This window comes from Tachysurus fulvidraco, chromosome 1, assembly GCF_022655615.1.
Source record: "Tachysurus fulvidraco isolate hzauxx_2018 chromosome 1, HZAU_PFXX_2.0, whole genome shotgun sequence".
Classification (NCBI taxonomy): Eukaryota; Metazoa; Chordata; class Actinopteri; order Siluriformes; family Bagridae; genus Tachysurus; species Tachysurus fulvidraco.
Window position 1 is genome coordinate 10,453,772 of NC_062518.1, and position 21,506 is coordinate 10,475,277.

Consider the following 21,506-nt stretch of genomic DNA (forward strand, 5'->3'; position numbering starts at 1 on the left):
TATTACTATTTGTTTATGTGTAGCATCTATATGTTTGATCACTGAGCAATCTTTTCAGTAGATGAAACATTTAAAAAGACAACACAGCATTTCTTTCCTTGCGTCTCTGACTAACAGCCTCCTTAACCGGTCACTGTCTTTAAATGGACAGGATCATCTAGCCAGAATTGCGTGTGTGAGACATTCTTTCCATGTTATACATATTGGCTTTAATGGTGCTCTTTGTCATCCTAGAGATGCAGTACATGCTATCCTACACATTTAATTGGTTTCCCTGGTCTAAAACACTCAATTTGTTATTGAACAGTGCCTCCAGTGATGAACAGGGTGTTAGAGCAGGAAAACCAAAAAATGCATAAGATAGTACTTACTCCTGGTCTGGACCAGGGACCTTAACCTGTGCTGTACAGGATGGTCAAAGTCTGGGATATTTTTATAAACCCAGCTCTGATAGTTGCTATGATAGTTCATCATGAGATCTTTCGAGGAAATTGTGTTTGGTTTTATTGCACACAGGTTATCTCTGCTCAACTAATTAAGTGACTGTGTGTTTTGTGCCTGAGATCGCTGCAGTAATTGCTCAGCTTGTTCACCTTCCATGATGATTTCGATGATGTCGTCCGCATTGAAGCTGAGCTCGTCTGTGTCCTGAGCGTCGTAGGCGTACAGAGCTTTACACTGAGGCACCTGAGGCTTGGGTTTAGGAGCAGGTTTGGGCCGTCCACCTCCTGGGGGAGGCCTGTTAGCTGACTGCCTGTGAGCTCTGGAACACAACATCACACAATAATCAGACTCACATCAGCATCAAACAGGGCTTGAGACTCCCCCGAGACATTACAGAAGCTGCTGTGAGCATGCTTTAAGAGAGCAAAGTGAAGTTAACTGAAGGGTGAAGTTAACTTTACTTTCAGCCGCAAAACTAAAGCATTGTGTGGTTTTGATTGTGATTTGCTTCGGTTTCAACCCAATGACTTTCAGGCTGATGATGCCATGTTTGCCACAAGGTGGCATGAGATACAAACATTTCTCAAAACTACTGCATTTGAAGGACAAGTTACATTAGTAATGGGATTTAAATATATTTGAAATACAAAATTTGAATATATTTGAAATGCAAAATCTGATCGGTGATTGAAGTATTATAGTGAAGTATTAAAGTGATGTAAAATAGACTGTACAGGACAAATATCAACACCCACGTAGTGAACTCAAAGGAATACTCCAACCACATGTGTAGCATATGTGTGATTAATTTATTTTGCCGTAAATAGATAAAGCTGCTTTGGTAAGACGGTCCATGTCTCATTCTAAGACTTTTACAGTAACCATAGTTGTGTAAACAGTGTCTCAGTACAGGGAAACATGACTAATCGATTATCCGCGGTTAATCACACATTCTACAGATGTGGCTGAAAGAGATTAGGATAAAAACACAGCAGTATTCTTTCAACAGATCATATTTTTTCCAAGCCCCATTTCTACAAAGCAGAGATAAGAGAATCGTAACTCTTAAAACATTTCAGTCATTGGTGAAACAACACTGAGCTCCTGTCATTGGGAGAACAGCCTGAGTCCAACATCTCTCCTGGGGCCTTGAGCTGTTTGTGTGATGTACAGAGGACCCAGGAGAGGTTCAGTAAGATAAGAGCAAAGCCAAGAACAGAGGATGATTCAATTCCAAACCAGCGTAAGCTTTGAAATCTCACTTTCCAAAAGGCAATTGTTCGGCGTGGTTCAAAGTGATTCAAGTGTCAAACTTCCCTCAATCTAGTTAACAAATAATACTGTATATATCCAGGCCATGCTTCTTTACTTAAGCAGTGGCACTAAGAGGCTAACATTGTGTGTAAACATACACACAATGTTAATCTACATAATAATTTCAAATAAACAGTCTATTTTGTAAAAAAAGAAGATATGGTGAAACTCAGGGACTAAGCAGGCAGATTGATATAAAACTCTATACTGTCTATTTATTGTTAGTGTAGAGTTCAGCTACATGGAGAGGTTTTTTTGTAGCTTGAGGTGGTTTATGTGTGGGTGAACATTTGGCGAAAAGATTATGTTCGAGACAGATTTCCTTTCCTTGGAGCTACATGAAACTTGTAGTTCCTGTGCGAAATTAAATAAGCAAAATAATTGTGTCTCAGCTGATGGACTACTTCTGGAACAGAGGGGAAATTTGATTAGATAAGTATTTAACTACAGCAAATAGTTCCTTTCCTTTTCATTAGGAAACAGATGATCTGTCAACACATTCGGTATTGTTAACACCTTTCCTGTACTTTGATGTAAATCCCACAGAGATATAATGTGGAAAGGAACTTTCTGTGCTAACAAGGCTTTAGAACTGATTTGGAATTGCATCTGTGTCAAACCTCATACTACAATAAAGCAGATTGAAACCACAACCAGTACTACCACTGATGACACACACACACACACACACACACACACACACACACACACACACACACACACACACACACACACAGACACAGACTCACATTCCTCCATTTGTAGCCGCCCGCTGGTTTCTGCTATAGCAAAGAGATACATCAGCTGTGTTACACACTGTGTCATGTTGTCTGTCTGATGTGCTGCTATAAGAACACGTTATCTAATATAAACATTTATGGGTTCCTAATTTGTTTAGTGATGTGTGCAAACTTTTTAAGAAAACTTCCCATGTTACTGATGTCTGTTTCTAAGAACAACATGTATTTGCGTAAATGTATTTGTCAAAATGTGTGTGTGTATGCGTGTGTGTGTTTGTGTGTGGTTGTGTGTGCATGTGCGTGTGTATGTGTGTGTGTGTGTGTGTGTGTGTGTGTACACTTACCCAGCAGCTCCCTGATCAGGCACTTTCAGACAGTCCAGGTTTGGCTGCTGGGCTGTTGGCCTGCTGCTTCTGTCCTTCAGCTGACTGGCAGTGACGGGCAGGAAAGGGCGGGACTGATTACCTGATGCTGGCCTCTGATGCTGCATGTTTCTCTGACTGGCATTGTGATTGGAATGTTTCAGCCCACCATTCTGATGAGCGGCTAGAATTAAAATAGAAAATGAATCGCGTATTTTTGTACTAGCGAATGGTTATGTAATATATAAAACAGTACAGTGTTCGTTTTCATAGTTTGAAGTGATCTCGTCACAGTCAAGAATGTCAAAGTTTCACTACTCGGTCTCTTAATACTGATTTTTCTGAATACTGAGGTTTGGTTTTGGAAATTGCTGCTCATATTTTCATATAAAACTGAAACCTATAAATGAATACAAATGTAATTTAAGGAGCAATTTTTTGTTTGATTTCGACTATAAAAATACTGTCTGTGTGTTTGTGTGCGTGTGTGTGTTAGTTTGTGCATTACCTGGTGGGCCAGGAGCAACCCGTGTTGGGATATGCTGGTGTGTTCTCAGTATGTTTGCAGTGGGGCCTTTCTTATTGGGTCCTGGAAAACAATATATTCAGTTACACACTGCATACTTTATTTCGATAATGTACACAATAACTCGACATTGGAGATGCCAGCAGGTGTTTTATAGGTTACCAAGCATCATACTCCCATTCTAGCTACGTCCACGACACTTCTAAAGCAGCTAATACATACAGAATCCTATAAACCTAACCAGTAAAGAGGTGTTTTAGTGTTCCGGTTTCCAGTGTTTGAGGAGGTTTTCAAATTGCAACACTCTTTTCCCCTCCAGACCAAATGTATTCAGCCATCGCAGATATGTTTGTCTTCTGCAACATTTTTAAATTTAATTTTAAACCAAATCACCGTTGATTGCTTGAATCATATTAGAGAGTGAATTTAAGCTTCACATAATGTGATTCCGATTGTTACAGGCTTTCTGTAACGAGATGTTTATATGTGGGAGCGGTCTGCAGTGTCAGTGCTTTGTAACCCTCAGAAGTAAAGCTGGAGAATAACATTTTTAATATGGGGTAAGCTGCGTTTAGTAGTTTCTCTGTAACAAGCTGCAATTTTTGTTTTATCAACGTCAAGAAGCTGGTAATTGGCCGACAGTTTATAGTTGAGAGACTGCAGAGTTTTGCAAATGTTCCACATGATCAAAAGGAAGTAAAAAACTAATAAAAAAGTGTTCATTACCGAATAAATTAAGTTAAAGAAACACTGGAAAATTGCTGTGGTGAAAGAAAGATAACACTTCAGGATGTGACATTCTACTAAAAATAATCTTCCAGGTAGTAACATCACACCACTCCATATTTATTGGTTACTACAAACTACTTAGGCTAGAACATCTGTACACTGCACCTTGTGTCTCAGTAGGATTTTACACCAGCTTCCAATTATCCCCAGGACAGCAGCTGCTCTTAATAGCAATGAAAGTGCAGAAGGAAATGTGTGGGAATAAGAAGTCTCAAGAAGCATTGTGTGGATGCTGTGATACTCACGCGAGTTCTTAGGAAGTCCTGGTCCAATGCTGACCTGCAGCATTTTGTTGGAGGGTTTCAGCGTGGCTACATCTCCCTGACCCTGCATGAACTGCACCTGCCGAGAACCTCCATTGCTCCATGGCCCCCAGCTCTCCTTCTTCAGCTTCATCTCCAACCTTAACATCAGAACCAAACTTTTAAACACACTTCTTTCTGAGACAAAGCAACTGTTCACTGGATATTCTACTTGAACATGCGCTATGTGGACTTACGTGTTGGCAAATTTGAGAGGAAGCTTTCTCTGGGTTTTTTCCTCATATCTGCGTGACAGCAAGCTGATAAACTCGGTCTTAAAGACACACTCTAGCAAGCTGTCATACTCCTGTTCGTGAAGGATAATAAAGTCGTCCTGCAACGTGCTGCAAAACAGAGAGGAGAAGAGACATATATAAGAGAGGAAAAGACAGGATTACTATCCACTTTATTACAAAACACTTGCTCATTTTTGCATTTATCAGGCAATCAAGTAAAAGCAGAACAATGCATAAAATCCTGCAGACACAAGTTACTGTTCCCTTTATACATCAGAATGGAGAACAAAATGTAATCTGAGTGAGTTAGTATTTGGCTTTTACACAGAATTGTGTACATAGCCAAAAACAATCCAGTTAGCATCTGTTCTGCAGGTGCAAAGGCTTTGTTGATGTGAGAGGTCAGAATATAACCGCCAGACTGGTTAGAGCTGGCAGAAAGACACCAGGAACTCAAATAACCAATCTTCACAACGGCATAGAGCAGAAAAGTACGTCAGAACACGCAAAATCTGAAGCTACAATGGGCATAAGTTCTTCAAAACCGACAGATAAAGACTGGAATAAGGGTAGTTGATATTTTTTCTATAGAATCTGTTTGTCTTTTTTGTAGCATTGTTCCTTTTTGGACAACATTAAATATCCTCCTTTATAGTGTGTAAATTAAAATATATTTTTAGCAATATTGTCTTCCTGTTCCTGAACTATAGCGAACTATTCTACAATCCCAGCCATGGTTTAAACTCAGTTCCCTTTTTTATATTCCTCTTGTTCCTTTTCTGTATAACCGTACACACATGCATCCAAACCCACATAATTTCCATACAATGATCTGTACGAATAAACTGGCCAACAGGAGCATGTTTCCGGTGTTCTTACTTCAGTCTCCAAACAGCTCAATTCTAAAGTACGCAAAACAGCAGGCCCTTTAGGGTCAAACAGAGATACCATGATGGAGGCTCATGCAGCGATCGCCTGTTTCACCCCAATAAACTTAAGTCTTTTCTAATGAGCTTTTTACAAGGTCTGTTCTCCCTTCTAAGGAGCAGCTGGATTACATTACCCACAACCCACCACTCATATCACATCTCCCCGACCCCCCAACCAGAAACAGAGGTCCATTCAGTCACTTTATAGCACTGAGCTGCACTGAAGTACAATGTTTAACTCAGGGTGTGATCTTAGAGAAAGGTGCTTGACACGTGACTTTAATCTGATAAGGTTTACACACATGCTGACAACATTTGAGAAACCACAGTCTTTTTCACAGTTGTCTCTAAGACTTCACACTAAACAAAGACACTTGTACTTTTTATGCCTAAAGGCTGCCTGTGGCTTACAGAGGAAAGCTCAGGATGTGTATCAGGTGTCACTAGTTCTTCAGTGTGAAGGGTTACGTGACTGCTACACAGTTTAGTCTCACTGACGTTTAAGGTGCTCAGACCCCCACATTGGGTTTGAGTAGACACAGACCAGAAGTATTAATGCGGCTATACAGGAGATCGCAAGCTCTTAACTGAGTGTGGAAGTACTGGGGTTAATGTTAGCACTGATAAATATTGTGTATTATTGGGTCTCAGGTGTGTCTTTTCTCTTCCCCTTGTATCTTATCTAAGCTTTACTTAGTGTTCAAGGTTTGTTGACACATTCTCCAAATGTTGACTTAGTGGTGTTAGATGATTAACTAGTTCTCTCTCTCTCTCTCTCTCTCTCTCTCTCTCTCTCTCTCTCTCTCTCTCTCTCACACACACACACACACACACACACACACACACACACACACACATACACACATTCAGGTCTGCTTCATGTCTTACCTAAGCGAAACAGCCAGGATTTTGTCCACTTCGATTTTACGCTTGAGAACCTCTTTGATGAGGCCCTTCTCTGGACCTTGCTTCACTTTCTCTCTCCCAATCAGATACAAACACTTTGGTGTGAGGATAATGTCTCTCTTAATGGCCTGCCAAAATGAAAACAACAACAAAAACTTTACAATTCATGATCATTTCTTAAAAAAAGTTGTGTTTCGGTTTCAGTCCCTGCTCAACCAAAGATCATAACCACTATCAGATCTGGCTAACCTTGACCTGACTCACAGTAATCAGCACATTCACATTTACAGCCTCACTGTAACAACCGATTTGTTTACATGAGCAAAACTAATATCTAATAATAAAAACTGGATTTGTTTATTTGTAAGATGAAATGTATACACTTTGTATAAAAGGACACCAGGTTTGTATAGCACACCTTAAAGCGTCTGTCGTATTTAGTGACTTTGTCTGCAAAGTCAATCTTCTCCCTTTTGGCCAGGAACTGCCTGAGCTCAGGCCGGTCATCCATGCCGATGTAATCTCCGACAAAGTTCCTGTTTATGCTGTGCCTCCTTCTCTCCTTCTTGTTCAGCAGCAGGTCAGAGGCTGAGGATAAAAATACATCAAGCCTTTAGGTAAAAATGATCCACAATGATGTGTGTGACTGGTGCTTTGGGTGTTAGTGCTAAAGTACGTATATATGACTATGTCTGAGACGTGGATGTGAAGCTCCTTTTGTTTGAAAAGGGGAATAATAATAATAATAATAATAATAACAATAATAATGCATTATTAAATCGTGTTGACTCATCGTGTTGTATTATTAGCCAAAAATATTCCAAGTTGCAATTTATAATCCTATTGTTAATGCATTTTATGCTGTTTCTGTCTCATTCAGCCTGAGCAAATGAGGAAATGAGGTCAAACTCTGTACTCGATACTTTAACAATGAAACCCACTGAAACCTCAATTCATCCACAAATAGTTATATATTGGTCTTAGTACTCAGAGATGATTTTCATTTCCTTCTTTAGTTCTCTAAGCGTGCTCCAGCGACTATACGTGAATATGTGTGTGTATGTGTATGATCCTGTATGGATCGGATAGTCAGTGGCGCTCACCTTCCTCTCTCATCTGCACATATCTCTTGCGGGCGAGGTACTTGCGCCAGGCACGCTGGATAGCCCTGGCATAGCCATCAAACTTGCGATCCCTAGTTTCCTCCAGGAGGAAGAGCTGTGGAGAAAGTGTACTGGCATTAGCTTAATTATCTGTGCATACCAGCAGCTAATACACACCTAGAAACTATAGCCAGGGAAAATACAAGCCATGCCATACAATATGCCACCCTGAGCCTCATATCACACCATATAAACTGACAGCAAAGGTTGACATAATTAGTCAGAAAAAAATAACAGGACGGTTATAATGTAACTTCAAAACACATCATTTGTTAATGTAAATTATATTTATTAAAACTTAAGATAATGGTTTGGCAAAGAATTATGTCAGTATGACTTAACAGCTAAATACAGTTTTAGGCATATATTTACCCAAAAGGATTTGAGTGAGACTTTAAGACTGTTGTGACTGGATGAGTTTTAGATGTGAAGGTGTGGTAATGTAATTATTACTGGTTTTTATCTCTGAGATTTTAATCTTGTCTGAATCTGTCATGGCAATCATATTTGTGTGCACCTGGAAAAACAACGCCATATTTACCTTCTATAAAAATGATGAACAGGAAAATAAACCCCAGATAATACGTATCCTAACGTGATGGTAAAGGTTCTATTACATTGTGTAGCAAAAGAGGTTTGGAGCTTTTTTTTTTCAGAAAACGTCTCCTACAGTAAACAAACTGAAACTAAGTTTAAAACAGGAAACAATGGAATACTGACAATATATAAACAGATTTGTCAGGGAGACAGTGCCTCTAGTGGTTTAGGTAAGTTTTGAGTTCATACTACAGATAAAGCCTACAGTATAAAGATGTTAAGATCATGTGACCTTGTTACCTTACGACAAGAGACTACAATACAAATCAAAGCAATCCTTTTGTATTAAAATGAGGTGTGTGTGGTACGTATGGAATTTTTGTGTACAGCATGAAGACACTCCCTTCTTGTTCATTTCTACAGAGATTTCTTATCCCATGTGAATGAATCAGCATTCCCAAAAACATCCTCCAACAACATTACTTATCAGATATAAATATGGAAATCTCATCCCATCTGAACAGAATTTTCCATGCCTTGTTAGTTATGTTACGCCACAAGGAAACAAACATTGAGCACCACAGATGTCTGACCCTTTACACTGTGGTTAAGGGGAAAATACGTAAATACATTACTAATCCATTACTACATCTTCAGGAAACCTCAACCCTGTACAGTTAAAGGTTTTACTGATGACACACCAGCTCCAACAGATCAACTACAGAGACATTAAATATAGAAAGAAGTTCACACTTTACAGTGCACAAGTCTTCCAGACATGTTGAGAATCGTAGGAATATGTAAAGAGTTATGTGAGCATTTCTGACCGTCCATTAAAGAGATAATAATAAACCTTTGGAAAGGTCGGTCCATACAGGAGGAGCTTTATTAGTGAGCTGAGGACAGGTTTCACTTTTAAAACAGCTCCAGGTGTCTCGTCTGGCATTTACTCCCTGGACGAAGCACTACAATATCTCACTAATATATCTCGCTGACTCTACGCAGTTTTATTAGTCCTCTGTTCCTTTTATCCATCCTTCCCTTGGTAAGAATGAGATTTTTGCTTAATTTGTGCTTCACTCTGTTCTTTGTATGCTCAGCAACTCCAGACTAAACTCACTTATTGTTGCCTCAGCTTGGACTACACACACACACACACACACACACACACACACACACACACACACACACACACACACACACACACACACAAACACACACACACACTCAAGGACTGAACTGTGAGTATGCAGGAGATCCCTCAAGGCAGGCATAAAATAAAAAAAATCTTTTCACAAAACAATAAACAAATGTAAAAATCATGAGCTGCTCTGAGTAGAAACACAATACCGGACAGACGTAAAAAGCATTTCACTGCATATCGTACTCTGTATGTATGTGTATGTGAAAATTTGATATGATTTAATTTGATTTGAATGTGTCATCCATCAGCACTCTGAGAGATCACAGAGTTCATTCAGGTCTGCTGGGTGTCTCTCAGACACACACAGCTGGGTGAAATTTTGCCAGCTGACAAATTCACCACTATTCATGAACTAATTAGTGTGTCAGCCCTTATCTGAGAGGGAGTTTTGTTTTTTTGAACCTGAGTGGTTAAGACTACGACCCTCCCACTTAATATTTCAGTTGTATAAGCATTCATTACACACACACACACACACACACACACACACACACACACACACACACACACACACACACACACACACACATTTTTTTCTATGAACTCCTTGTGACTTTGTCTATGAGCTGACTACTGACATTTAAACACACACTTTTACTGTGAATGTACATAAGCAGGACATGCACACACCTTTGGATAATCCCCTGCATTGAGACTCATTAACAAGGCCCGATTCAGAGCGTGTGTGAGAATGTGTGAGTGTGCTTGTGAACAAGTGTGTGCAAATGTCAACAGTGACCTCACACAAAAGTCACAGGCAAAGCTTTCATATAGAACATGCTGTGAACTGAAACCCTGGTTTTGTCCTAACAAGAGGTTCCTTCTCTACAGGCACACACTTGTGTGGACGTCCCTCAGTGATGTTGACTCAATGCTGCTGATGTAGTTCTCACTTCCTGCTCTGTTTTTCTGTCTGTTAAACCTCAGAGAAAGGGTCTTTCCACATAGCTACTTTATCTGACTGAATCTAAAGAAGGTTGTAGGTTGCTTCATACAAGCAATAAACAAATAATATATGTATTTTTAAAGGAACGGTTGGTCCAAATGAAATTTACACAATTACGCCAGATGTAATATGTTGGATCAGCCAACATATGTTTAACTATAAAGTTGAAATATTGTATAAACCAAATACCTGAATTATTACACACTCATCTGAAAACATGTTTGTTTTCAAACTTTATTCATTAGCTCAGCAATTCTAGGATCCTTTCTTTGACCCTGAGCTCAGGTTACTATCTGTTGAGAATTGAGCATGTTCTCACTCCACCCGTGTTGCTTTCCTCTGTGTTCCCGGGTTTTATCCCACCTCTTAAAACATGTCTTTTGTCATACTGGCTATGGTTCCGGCATTGTGACTCCTGATCCAACGTGACCCTGACCAGCATAAAGACCTTAATCTAGATGAATGAATGACCTTGGATCCTCCTAACTGTATCTGATGCTGGTGCAGCATAATATGATATAAATAGCAATATATCATATGTCAGAAACCACATCTATTTAAGGTACTGAACCAAACAAGGTTTTAGGGAAGTGTGTAATTCTCATAGCTCACAAAACACACAAAGTAAGAACATGTAATATGTCTTGACTGATTGAGATCCGTTAGCTTTTTTTTTTGTTATCTCCTCTCGACCAAACTGGAAATCATACCGATTCAGGTGCTTTGATAAACAGCTTTGTGCGCCCAAGCTGGTACTGGTCCTGGTCCATGTTGACAGAACGCAGGAGATGCTGCACTCCCTGCTTCTCATCTCCACGCCACGTCGGCCATGACTCCTTGGTCAAGATGGCATACCTAAAAATGGTGAAAGGAGAGGAGAATTGTGTTTGCTTGGGTATATTGAGACCACACAACCAACATGACTGGTAATGTTTCAAGTCTCTGCTGACCATCCTTATGATTAAATGCACAAAAAAGAGCACAGTCTGTAATAGGGAAATAAATTATTTTTTGCTATTTAAAATAAAACAATGACATTGAACTAGCTTATTATTGCCAGTATGAACTGAAAAGATGTAGCATGTAGTAATATGGCAGGCTAACAGGCTTCAAACGCTCCTAGAAATATGGACACTGAGACTGAAAAGCCTTACCCCGTGTAAATGTTAATACATCTGAATTAAAGCTGACATTTTTTAAACACAGAATCATTGTTTCATTTCAAATGTGCTAGAATTGAGCCCCACACAAGGAAAGTCGTCCCATTATCCAATTATACAGGGTATGTATAAGAGTATGGCTTTACTCAGAATGGTAATTTAACTGCAGGGCACAGCAATGGAAACTGGTTCGAATTCAATGAAGACTTTTGGCGTGACAAGGCTAACAGGCTGAAAACAAATCAGCCTTTCAAGACTATGTATATACGTAAATGCCCCTGGTGCCTATAGCTGACTACACAAAGCAGGGAACCAATAAAAAGAGAACCGTCTGTGTGTGTGTGTGTATGTGTGTGTGTGTGTGTGTGTGTGTGTGTGTGTGTGTGTGTGTGTGTGTGTGTGTGCATACATGCATGTGACGGTGAATGTTTGTGTGTGTTGGATGGTGTGTGTGTGCGTGTGTGTGCATACATGCATGTGACGGTGAATGTTTGTGTGTGTGTGTGTGTGTGTGTGTGTGTGTGTGTGTGTGTGTGTGTGTGTGTGTGTGTGTGTGTCAGTGGGTGTGGATGTGCATGTCTGGAGAAAGCAAACAGCAGTAGGATCCAAAAGATTCCATCAGACAATAACAGAACCACACTTCTTTAGTAACATTAACCTGAAATCAAAAACTTGCCTGTTCGTATACAGACACTATATTTAAGTACATGTATAAAGCATGTGTACTTCAGCCTACATACGTCCGAAAAATACAGATTATACAATTTCTTTGTTTATGTGAGTCATTCTATATTAGCGTATCGGATCAAGGAAACACAAAACATATATTACTTTGAATAGGTTTTAAAACAATCTTAAACAACCTCTCAGACAATCCATTCATAATTATTTCTTTTAACAATATATAGCTTATGTTAGCTTAGAAACAAATGTACCTTTGTGTAGTACTGCACCGATTTTACTGCCCTCACTATAATCTGCCATTACATAGCATAAGCAGTACATTATGGGCCTAAACTGCCTCAGAAACTTAACTTCGCTAGTCACAGGCTCTCAGTCTCTCACAGCTGTATTTATGTCAACTAAACACCATCTTATCATCTAAGCTGGAGAGTGAGCGAACAATAACAGACATGAAGCCTCTGATTGAAGAAATAAATAATTTTTTGCCTGGTGTAAAATAAGCAGCTCTTTTTTGTCGCTCTGTTTCTTTTTTCATTTATGAACCTCATGCCTTAAGCGCGAAACGTTCTTCCACTTTCCACTGCTACTCCCTCAGACATTGTTAAATTGTTCTCATTTTCTCCTCTCTCACGTTCACACTCCTTTCCGTTGCTCCCTCAGACGTTCTGATCTCAAGCCAAAACACAACACTTGATCATTTTCAAGTCTGTGTATTGCTGTGCTCCGAGTCGGTCAGTGAGGTTTAGTGTTGATATTTTTTGTTACCTGTTCAGGAACTTGCGGAAGACTCTTCTGTAAGCGTAGCCGGCACGTCTCACTCTGATATTTTCCTTTAACCCAAGATACTCCACCTGATGCTTCACTCTGAGGTAAAAAAAAATGAAACAAAGAAAAAAGCAGAGACTGTTATACTCATCTGTGTGTGTGTGTGTGTGTGTGTGTGTGTGTGTGTGTGTGTGTGTGTGTGTGTGTTCATTCATTCATTCATTTTCCGAACTACTCGGGTCACGGGGAGGCTGTGCCTATCTTAGGCGTCATCGGGCATCAAGGCAGGATACACCCTGGACGGAGTGCCAACCCATCGCAGGGCACACGTGTGTGTGTGTGTGTGTGTGTGTATGTACTAAATTTAATTTGGACATTCACTATTAACACAATAGTTTCAGAAGAATATTCAGTAAATGTTTTGTAGACTAGACAATGGAACAACTACACGAAGCTTAAAATCCAGACCACTTTCTGAACCTTTAACATTTTTCTCAGCTCACAGTGCAGAAAACCAGACCAGAGACAGGAAAATCATTTCACAAGACCACCGCTGCTGAATGGATATACAATTGCAGCTGGTGTTTTTACGACACATTGGTTATTATGGGCACTGATTTGAAGCACAAATTTGATTTGAAATGTACAAAACACTGTATGGAAGTGGTGTAGTCCTCTAGGTTTCACGTATTCTCTGAAACTGGATTTAATCACACATTCAGAAGCACAGTGCTAATCAACCAAGAGCCTGTGTTCACAACAGGAAGGTTCTGAACAATACTGCTGATACAGCTGCACCTGTGACAGTTCAACCGGCACCAAAAGCCACCCGACAGAACAACAAGCATGAGGAGAATAAATAATCACAGCTGTCCACATTGTAAAGCTGAAAATCTTGGGAGAAAGAAAACTGGACCCACACTCTCTCTCTCTCTCTCTCTCTCTCTCTCTCTCTCTCTCTCTCACACACACACACACACACACACAAACACGTGTCTTGGCTTTGTCAACACAAACGGTTCTGTAGAAATTACTGACCTAAGAGATTTTATATGACTGAGAGGCCAAAAACACATTAAGCAAGTATTTATGTATATTTATATATAAATGTATTTTATTTTATTTTATATATATATTTGTCAATAAATGAGAAAATGTATGCGCACACACACTCTCTCTCTCTCTCTCTCTCTCTCTCTCTCTCTCTCACACACACACACACACACACACACACACACACACACACACACACACACACACACACACACACACACACACACACACACACACACATACACGTGTCTTGGCTTTGTCAACACAAACAGTTCTGTTGAAATTACTGACCTAAGAGGTTTTATATGTCTGAGAGGCCAAAAACACATTAAGCAAATATTACTTCTAAATACTACTTTATGTCTTGAGCTTATGACCGCAGCTGAGTCACCATAAACATAATATGAAAATGCTAGTCCTCTCTGTGAAGAGTTTTCAATGATGGCTAAAGTGTGTGTTTATATGGATGTGTGTGTACCTGCTCTCCTCCCAGTCTCTGGGCTTCTTGGTCTCGTTGGGTTTGATACAGCGTATGTAGTGTGGTGTGCACTTCACGAGTGTGCTCACCAGATCATTGGCTTGTTTCTGGGCAAGAAAAAAGAAAGATAGACAGAGGAGAGTGAGTTTTTCTTTTAGCTGTTCATGTCAGAGATTTCTACATGACTTTAAAATGTTTGTTGAATTATCAGTGTTGCTGCATCGACACACTACAAATACACATGACGGTGTAAGTGCTGGGTTCATGGTATGTGGCAGACTAGTGGTTAAGGCATTAGACTACTGATTGGAAGGTCATGAGTTCAAATCCCAAGTCTACCAAGCTGCCACTGCTGGGCCCCTGAACAAGGCCCTTAACCAACAGTTGTACAAATTGAAATAAAAAATGTAAGTCACTCTGGATAAGGCTGTCTGTTAAATGCCAGAAATGTAAATGGTATACTGTAGTGTCACATGTTTTAGACATTTGTTAAAAGAATTCAACATCTGCTCTTAGTGTCGAGTGTGAGTTTGTAATAAAATGACTTTCTATTTTTTCCTCAATACCGAGAAATGTGTCAAACTTATTTTCTCTAGTAATCACACATACACTAGACTTGAGGTTGCCAAAGGTAAAGGTTGGATATTCTTTTAAATAAATCTCTCTCTAACACACACACACACACACACACACACACACACACACACACACACACACACACACACACCACTACCTTACGGTTCAACGTACCTTGATTTTACTGCCTGCCGTGGTGGGGCGACCTTTCTTCTCTGCATTGAGGTTTTCTGGGAACAGGGCCCGAATAAAACCTCTGTTGAGGAAGAACAAACCAAGGCAGACATGAATAATTATGGAAGTGGAGCATTAGCGAGAAAGAGAGAGAGAGAGAGAGAGAGAGAGAGAGAGAGAGAGAGAGAGAGAGAGAGATAGAGAGAGAGAGTGAGAAAGAGAGAGCACTAGGGAAAAGGAGCAGACACTTGGGAAGACTGGAGCATTTTTGACTTGGGTCACTGAAGTTCTGCAGCACCACAGTGCACATTGTTTTGGAACATTAGGGACAATATGTGCTGAAATTTGGAGCAGTTTATATAGTACTGAAGCATTCATTTATGTCACATGAATAATTTGGATGTCTCGTATGCCATGACCCATGACCGACAGCTCAGCTTCAGTCAGAATGTAGCACATGCTTGCAAGCATTCCTGAAATTCTGGGTGTGTGATCTCTTTCAGCCTCTGAGAGCAGTTCAATATGTCTCAGAGGTTACCTTTCTATGGAAGGATTTTGGTTAAAAGTAAGGTTATGTTAAGGATTTACAGTAAAGAAGTGGTTAAAAATCAAAATGAAGCTCGAATGTAGTCAAATCAAGACATGGTAACATCAGGAATAAAACACAACATACTGTTATAAGGAAATGATCAGCAATGCGGTTGTGTGATGTGGCCGGTCATAAGGCAAAGGTCTCCTTAAAACAGTGTTTTCTTCTTCTTACACCACAGCAATTTGTTAATGATTGCAAAAAGTACGGCTTTTAACTGTGTTTAGCTGAATTTAATGTTTTGGATTGTCCATGAGACAATATAGTTCCTGTTATCCTGTTATCACCTCAGTATTATCTATAAACAGTATTTCATTAAGTTTATAAAAAGCAACTTCCTCTGTTCTTGTGCTAGAAAAGTGCAAAGACTCTGTTCTCTCTCTGTCCATGCGGAAACCTTACTGCTATAATAACACACACACACACACACACACACACACACACACACACAAACAAACATATACATGCAGGCACACACACACAAACAAACACACGCACACACATGCGCGCACACACACACACACACACACACACATGCACACAAACACGAGGACACACACACATGCGCGCGCACACACACTCACATACAAACACACACAAAACAGCACTAACCCATTTGTTCCTGCAGGTTAGGAGCATGTTTTGCATATATGAGAATGAGATGACTCACATTTCACTGCTCTGCATGAGCTCAATGAGGTCAGTAAACAGGACATCTCTGTTACGCTCACAGAAGCCATCAGCATCGTAGGACACCTGAAGACACACACACAGATATTCACGTCCAAAATTGTGCAACATTCATTTGAATGATACTTAAAATGTATGTCAGAGATTTTAAACTTAACCCAGCTATGAATCCTGCTACAGCAAATACAGGTGATAAAAAATGTCCTGAGCAAGTGCAACAATCATATAATCACATGATAGGGATATATTATATTATATATTTCGTTAAATATTATACTTGAAAACAATTCTAAAGTGCCTTAAGGACCAAAAACACAACGAAACTCAAGAATTATTTGTCACTAATCTTCCAGTTGCTATTTTGTCATGTCTGTTTTGCATGCTGACATAAACTGTTATAAGCAGTAACACAGAGCCACACACATGCATACATGATGCAATTACAAGACTTTCGGTTAGGGAGTTGTTCTAGTTAGGGAGATTTTATTTAGGGAGTCTTTTAAAAAGAACTTGTGTTATCTGTGGAATGTAGGTCCATCAATGTAATCAGACAAATCAGACTAAAAGTGTTTATGGGTGACTTATGGGAGGGCAAAACCAAGCCTTTTCTGATTTGTTTTTTCCCCCCTCTACATTAAAGACGTTTGAGTTTGAGGTCAAAAGTAGAATAGAGGACCATAGGTCAGAATTATAGCTTCCATTTCCTGATATTTATATCTACATGTGTTAATCATCTTAGAATCTGGCACATTTAAAGGCAGATATCGTTACTCTGAAGGCAGTACGGAAAATAACTGCTGTGAGGAAACTGATTGACCTTAGAGTATACCGTAGAGTAGAGTAGAGTATACGGTACATAATGAATCATCAAAACATGTAAAGAACCTTTCTGCTGGTCTTAAGTTTGATATTTCTTTAGAAACCCAAATATAGTATTGATATATTTGAGAGTCATGTGTATTGAATATTAATGACTAGTTAAGGTGTCAGTAAAATGTGCTGTGAGCTGAAGAGGCAACAATTTATTAAAAAACAAAACAAAACAAAACACACAATTATGATTTTCAGAGTAAAATAAAAATATAATAAGATTTATGAGATATTTAGATCATATCGAAGGTGTTTATGAACATTTAACTGGCAGTGTATAGACAGACAGATATCAGTGCTCTGACCTTCCCAGCATAGTGGTGGATTATAAAGCCTTGATTCCAGCTGTTGAAGTGCTCATGGTTGTTGATCTGCATACGCAGTTTCTGCAGCATCGTCTGGTCAGCTCCTTCTCCCTTTGCATGCATCGTAGCACATACGTCATCCAAGATGCACATGATGCCTGGAGGATTCTAGGAATGACAACAAAAAATGAAAAGAAAACATGATCCACTGCCACATAACCTGTGAATATAAAAGGTCTAGCTCCCTAAAACATCTTGCACTCGGTGACAGGACCTTCTTCTTGAGGTCATCCTCTGCTGTGATATTGCTGCAATTTGTCTTCATCTATAATGTCGGTGAGAGATATTTCTGTGCTCCAAACAATTCAAATCGAAAGGCACATTAACGTATCACAGGGTATCTAAGAGCCATGGGAAAAGAAGGGAAGCTTGTGCCACTGGAGATACCTCAATTTGGCAAACTGTTGAGTTTTATTGGGTATGTAAAAAAAAAACTGATAAAAGGACAGGGCACATATGCTGTCTGTGGAAAGCAGCCTAATAAACCCAAATTCAGCCTTCTGGCACTTACTTTACTCTCAATGAGGTCACAGACAATCTTGTTGTTGAAGTATTCGATGGGAGTCCATCGGATTCCTTCCTGTACATACTCCTCCTAAAAAAAGGAGAGAGGGGTAAAGTCAAAAAGAGAGGGAAGACAATATATACTGAGACTTTTTGTATTAAAAAGTCTCAGTTTAAAACATCAGAGAATTCATAATCCAGCATGCCATGATGAAGCAAATCTAAAACACAGACCTGCTCTGCTTTTAGTGTAAGTTCGATGAAGATCTGCTGCAGTTTCTCATTCACAAAGTTGATGCAGAACTGTTCGAATCCATTTTTCTAAAAATACAGAAAACAAGTAAAACAAAAAATGAAGCCAATGAAGCTCAATTATTTTCCTTAGATTAAAAAAAGTGTCTTCCCCTCTCAAATGTGTTTATTTATTACGTTACAGGTTCGCCAAAAACACAAGGAACTCTTACTATAAAACTCTGGCAATTAAAAAGTCATTTACGGATATAGTGTGATTTACATAAGGTTTAAAATCAATTTCTTTATTTGTAATCCAAGCAGGGAAGACAGATTATTAAGGTTATCTGTCAGAAAGAAAAAGCCTGAATTTATCCAGAAGTAATCCAGGCAAATAAAAAGTACCTCTCCATCATAACCCTGGCAGCACGACTCATCAGATTTATATCATCATTAAATTAGCATTTGGAAAATTGACATTTTAAAATAAAACATGTTCTTTAAAATTCTACCTGAATATCACATATCACAGGAAAGACATTATTAGTAACATTATACCTGGAAAATCTCAAATCCGTAGATATCTAAAACCCCAATATTCTCCTCCTGCTGGTCCTTTACAATGGCTTTATTGATTGACTGGAAAAAAGAATGACAATGTAAAAATCAGTTAATCATTAGAGTGATAAGAAGACCATGAGATCAGTGGAGTAATATGAAGAATACGGGACCAATGCACATACCTCTACCAGGTAGTCAAAGACACGAGCATGCATAGCTTTGGAGAGCGCATCACGTGTGAAACACGCCTGCTCCACGTTCAGGGTCACATCTATCGACTCTGATTTACCTCCCCATCTGCCGTCCATCTTACGACTGGTGAGTTTCTCTTTTAGCCGCTCCTGGTTGATGCCCAGCAGGAAAGCAGGAAATGCCAAGACTAAGCAGAGGAAAATGACATAGTGAGGAGGAAAAAAAATCTGTTTCTCCAAGGAGGAAAAAAACAGAAGACAAAAAAAATCTGATGCCTGATTTTATGATCTTATACACAAAGTCCTTTTACGGGAATATCACAATTCTCTAGAGAACAAAGTGGAACGCAGAATTAAACAGATGACTCACCGGTCAGTGTTTTTATTAAACCACATCAAAAGCTAAGCGAGAATACTGAGGCACGGGTAAGGAACGAGTCAATGCTTCAAACCTGCCTCCTCATCTGGTCTCCTAGCCTAGTTGCTAAATCAATTTCCCATCAAGAATGAAAGCTTTAACTATCAGCTACCAATAGACAGACTCACTCTGGGTACTAGGTACTTCAGTGGAAATGAGGTGGTGGTCAAAACGCACAAGTGAGCACTGCATTGGGGAAAACTCTGGGACTGATTGAGTGTGTCATTCATCTACATACTTTAATCTCACTATGATCTTGGAGTTAAACATTTCATGATCTGTAGCTTGGTATTGAATGAAACCGTTTATGCCGCAATCAGAACAAAACGATAAAGTGAGTCAAATTTGTATTTGATTGAAGTAAGTAAACAACATTAACATGTACAGTGTTTCAATTTAGCTTTACTCAAAGCTAGATATAAAGAACTCATAAAAAAAACCTGCCATTGAAAAAAATCACTGATTGACAAAAAACTGTGAACTTAACAAAAAGTCAGAATCTCTACACACATACTGAGGTGTAAATCTGTTATTAACACATGCTGCTATGCCACTTGTCCATCATGAGTTTTTACAACTCTCCTACATATGTAAAAACCATTGGCAGCAGGCAGGAAATGGATTTATGGTGAACAAGTAACATGCAGATTAGGCAGCGATACTCGCTTCTGCTCACAGCACAGTGGAGCTTTGTGCGAAAATCATTATGCCTCACGTGAAAGGAGAGCAAGATGGATTAAAAGGGTGGAGGGAGGGACAAAACAAACCGATGAGTACAGGGTGGGGACAGGGAAAACTGGAAGAGTGAGCTGGTGAAACAGGAAGTTCTGATTTTCTTGGTGTAATTTTAGTGTATGATGTAATTCAACCAGACCCCTGAACCCTGAGGCAAGCTTCATTTTCTGGGTTAATTCAGCATGGCTGAGCCTGACTGGCTCCATACTCCTTCAAACACAACAAACACTCAGCACAGGAAGATAGAGGGGAAAATCTAACCAAATTAAAAAAAAGAAAGAAAAGAAAACAGAAACATAACGAAAATATGTTTCTTGTGACCCTCCAAAGAGCAACCAAGGACACCAAGTGGAGAGAGCCCAAAAAAAACACCAAAGAAGTATGGCTTCACATATCCAGAAAGATAAGATAAGTGTCTACTCACACTCCTCGCTCTCCACAGCGGCGTAGTTTCCAGACTCTTTAAAGTTGATGTTCCCCAGGTGAAGAATTCCAGCTACAATCTGCAGAACCATAGCGTGGTTCTGGCCTGAGATACCAATTACATTCATAGCGTGCTAGAAAAAAGTGGAAAGAGAAATAAGAGCTTACATTAACACAGCCATTTCCCAGCCCATGTCCTCTAATTACTCCTGCTGTGGCTTTGGTAGTAAATAAAAACAGGTGTCTGCTCTGAAGTAGAAACCAAACACTTGCAAGAAAGAATAAAAGGTCTAAAAAGCAAGAGTGTGGCTCTAACTAACCGATTTCCCATAACATACGTTTAAACATTCTCTTATCTGTCTAATCCAGTAAAGTTCCACTCACCAGAGTTTCCTGAAAGTCACTTTTGTCATTGATGTCATCCACTTTGTAGGATCCTGACTGGTTGAGGTAAGAGTAGTAATCCAGGTTGGTGATTCCCAGAGTGCTTTTCTGATCCGCTGTGGCCCCTTCGATCAACTACGTCACAAAATTGAGCATTCAGGACATTTATTCAGGACTTAATCTGGCATTACTGTAATACATTGCAATACTAATTTTATATTACAAATAAACTACATTGTGCTTTTATCACAGAGCAC

The 21,506-nt window shown here is 39.4% G+C and overlaps 1 protein-coding gene across 3 annotated transcripts in view; it reads right to left on the minus strand.

Annotated features, from left to right (window-relative positions):
• myo1ea (myosin IEa) overlaps window positions 1-21,506 on the minus strand; it is a 45,197-nt gene that overhangs the window by 1,208 nt on the left and 22,483 nt on the right. The window contains exons 8-28 of one of the 3 annotated variants that reach the window (XM_027137000.2): window positions 21,250-21,384; window positions 20,867-20,999; window positions 19,281-19,477; window positions 19,096-19,176; window positions 18,541-18,627; window positions 18,314-18,397; window positions 17,743-17,910; window positions 16,548-16,633; window positions 15,289-15,370; window positions 14,539-14,645; window positions 13,008-13,106; window positions 11,109-11,253; window positions 7,652-7,766; window positions 6,967-7,136; window positions 6,531-6,676; window positions 4,675-4,821; window positions 4,421-4,578; window positions 3,369-3,449; window positions 2,843-3,044; window positions 2,508-2,537; window positions 594-763 (exon numbers count right to left, since the gene is read on the minus strand). In XM_027137000.2, the coding sequence (XP_026992801.2) occupies window positions 594-763; window positions 2,508-2,537; window positions 2,843-3,044; window positions 3,369-3,449; window positions 4,421-4,578; window positions 4,675-4,821; window positions 6,531-6,676; window positions 6,967-7,136; window positions 7,652-7,766; window positions 11,109-11,253; window positions 13,008-13,106; window positions 14,539-14,645; window positions 15,289-15,370; window positions 16,548-16,633; window positions 17,743-17,910; window positions 18,314-18,397; window positions 18,541-18,627; window positions 19,096-19,176; window positions 19,281-19,477; window positions 20,867-20,999; window positions 21,250-21,384 (2,623 nt within the window). Of the gene's footprint in view, window positions 1-593; window positions 764-2,507; window positions 2,541-2,842; window positions 3,045-3,368; window positions 3,450-4,420; window positions 4,579-4,674; window positions 4,822-6,530; window positions 6,677-6,966; window positions 7,137-7,651; window positions 7,767-11,108; window positions 11,254-13,007; window positions 13,107-14,538; window positions 14,646-15,288; window positions 15,371-16,547; window positions 16,634-17,742; window positions 17,911-18,313; window positions 18,398-18,540; window positions 18,628-19,095; window positions 19,177-19,280; window positions 19,478-20,866; window positions 21,000-21,249; window positions 21,385-21,506 lie in introns of all 3 variants that reach the window. The other 2 variants (XM_027136999.2, XM_027137001.2) reach the window with 2 other exon arrangements.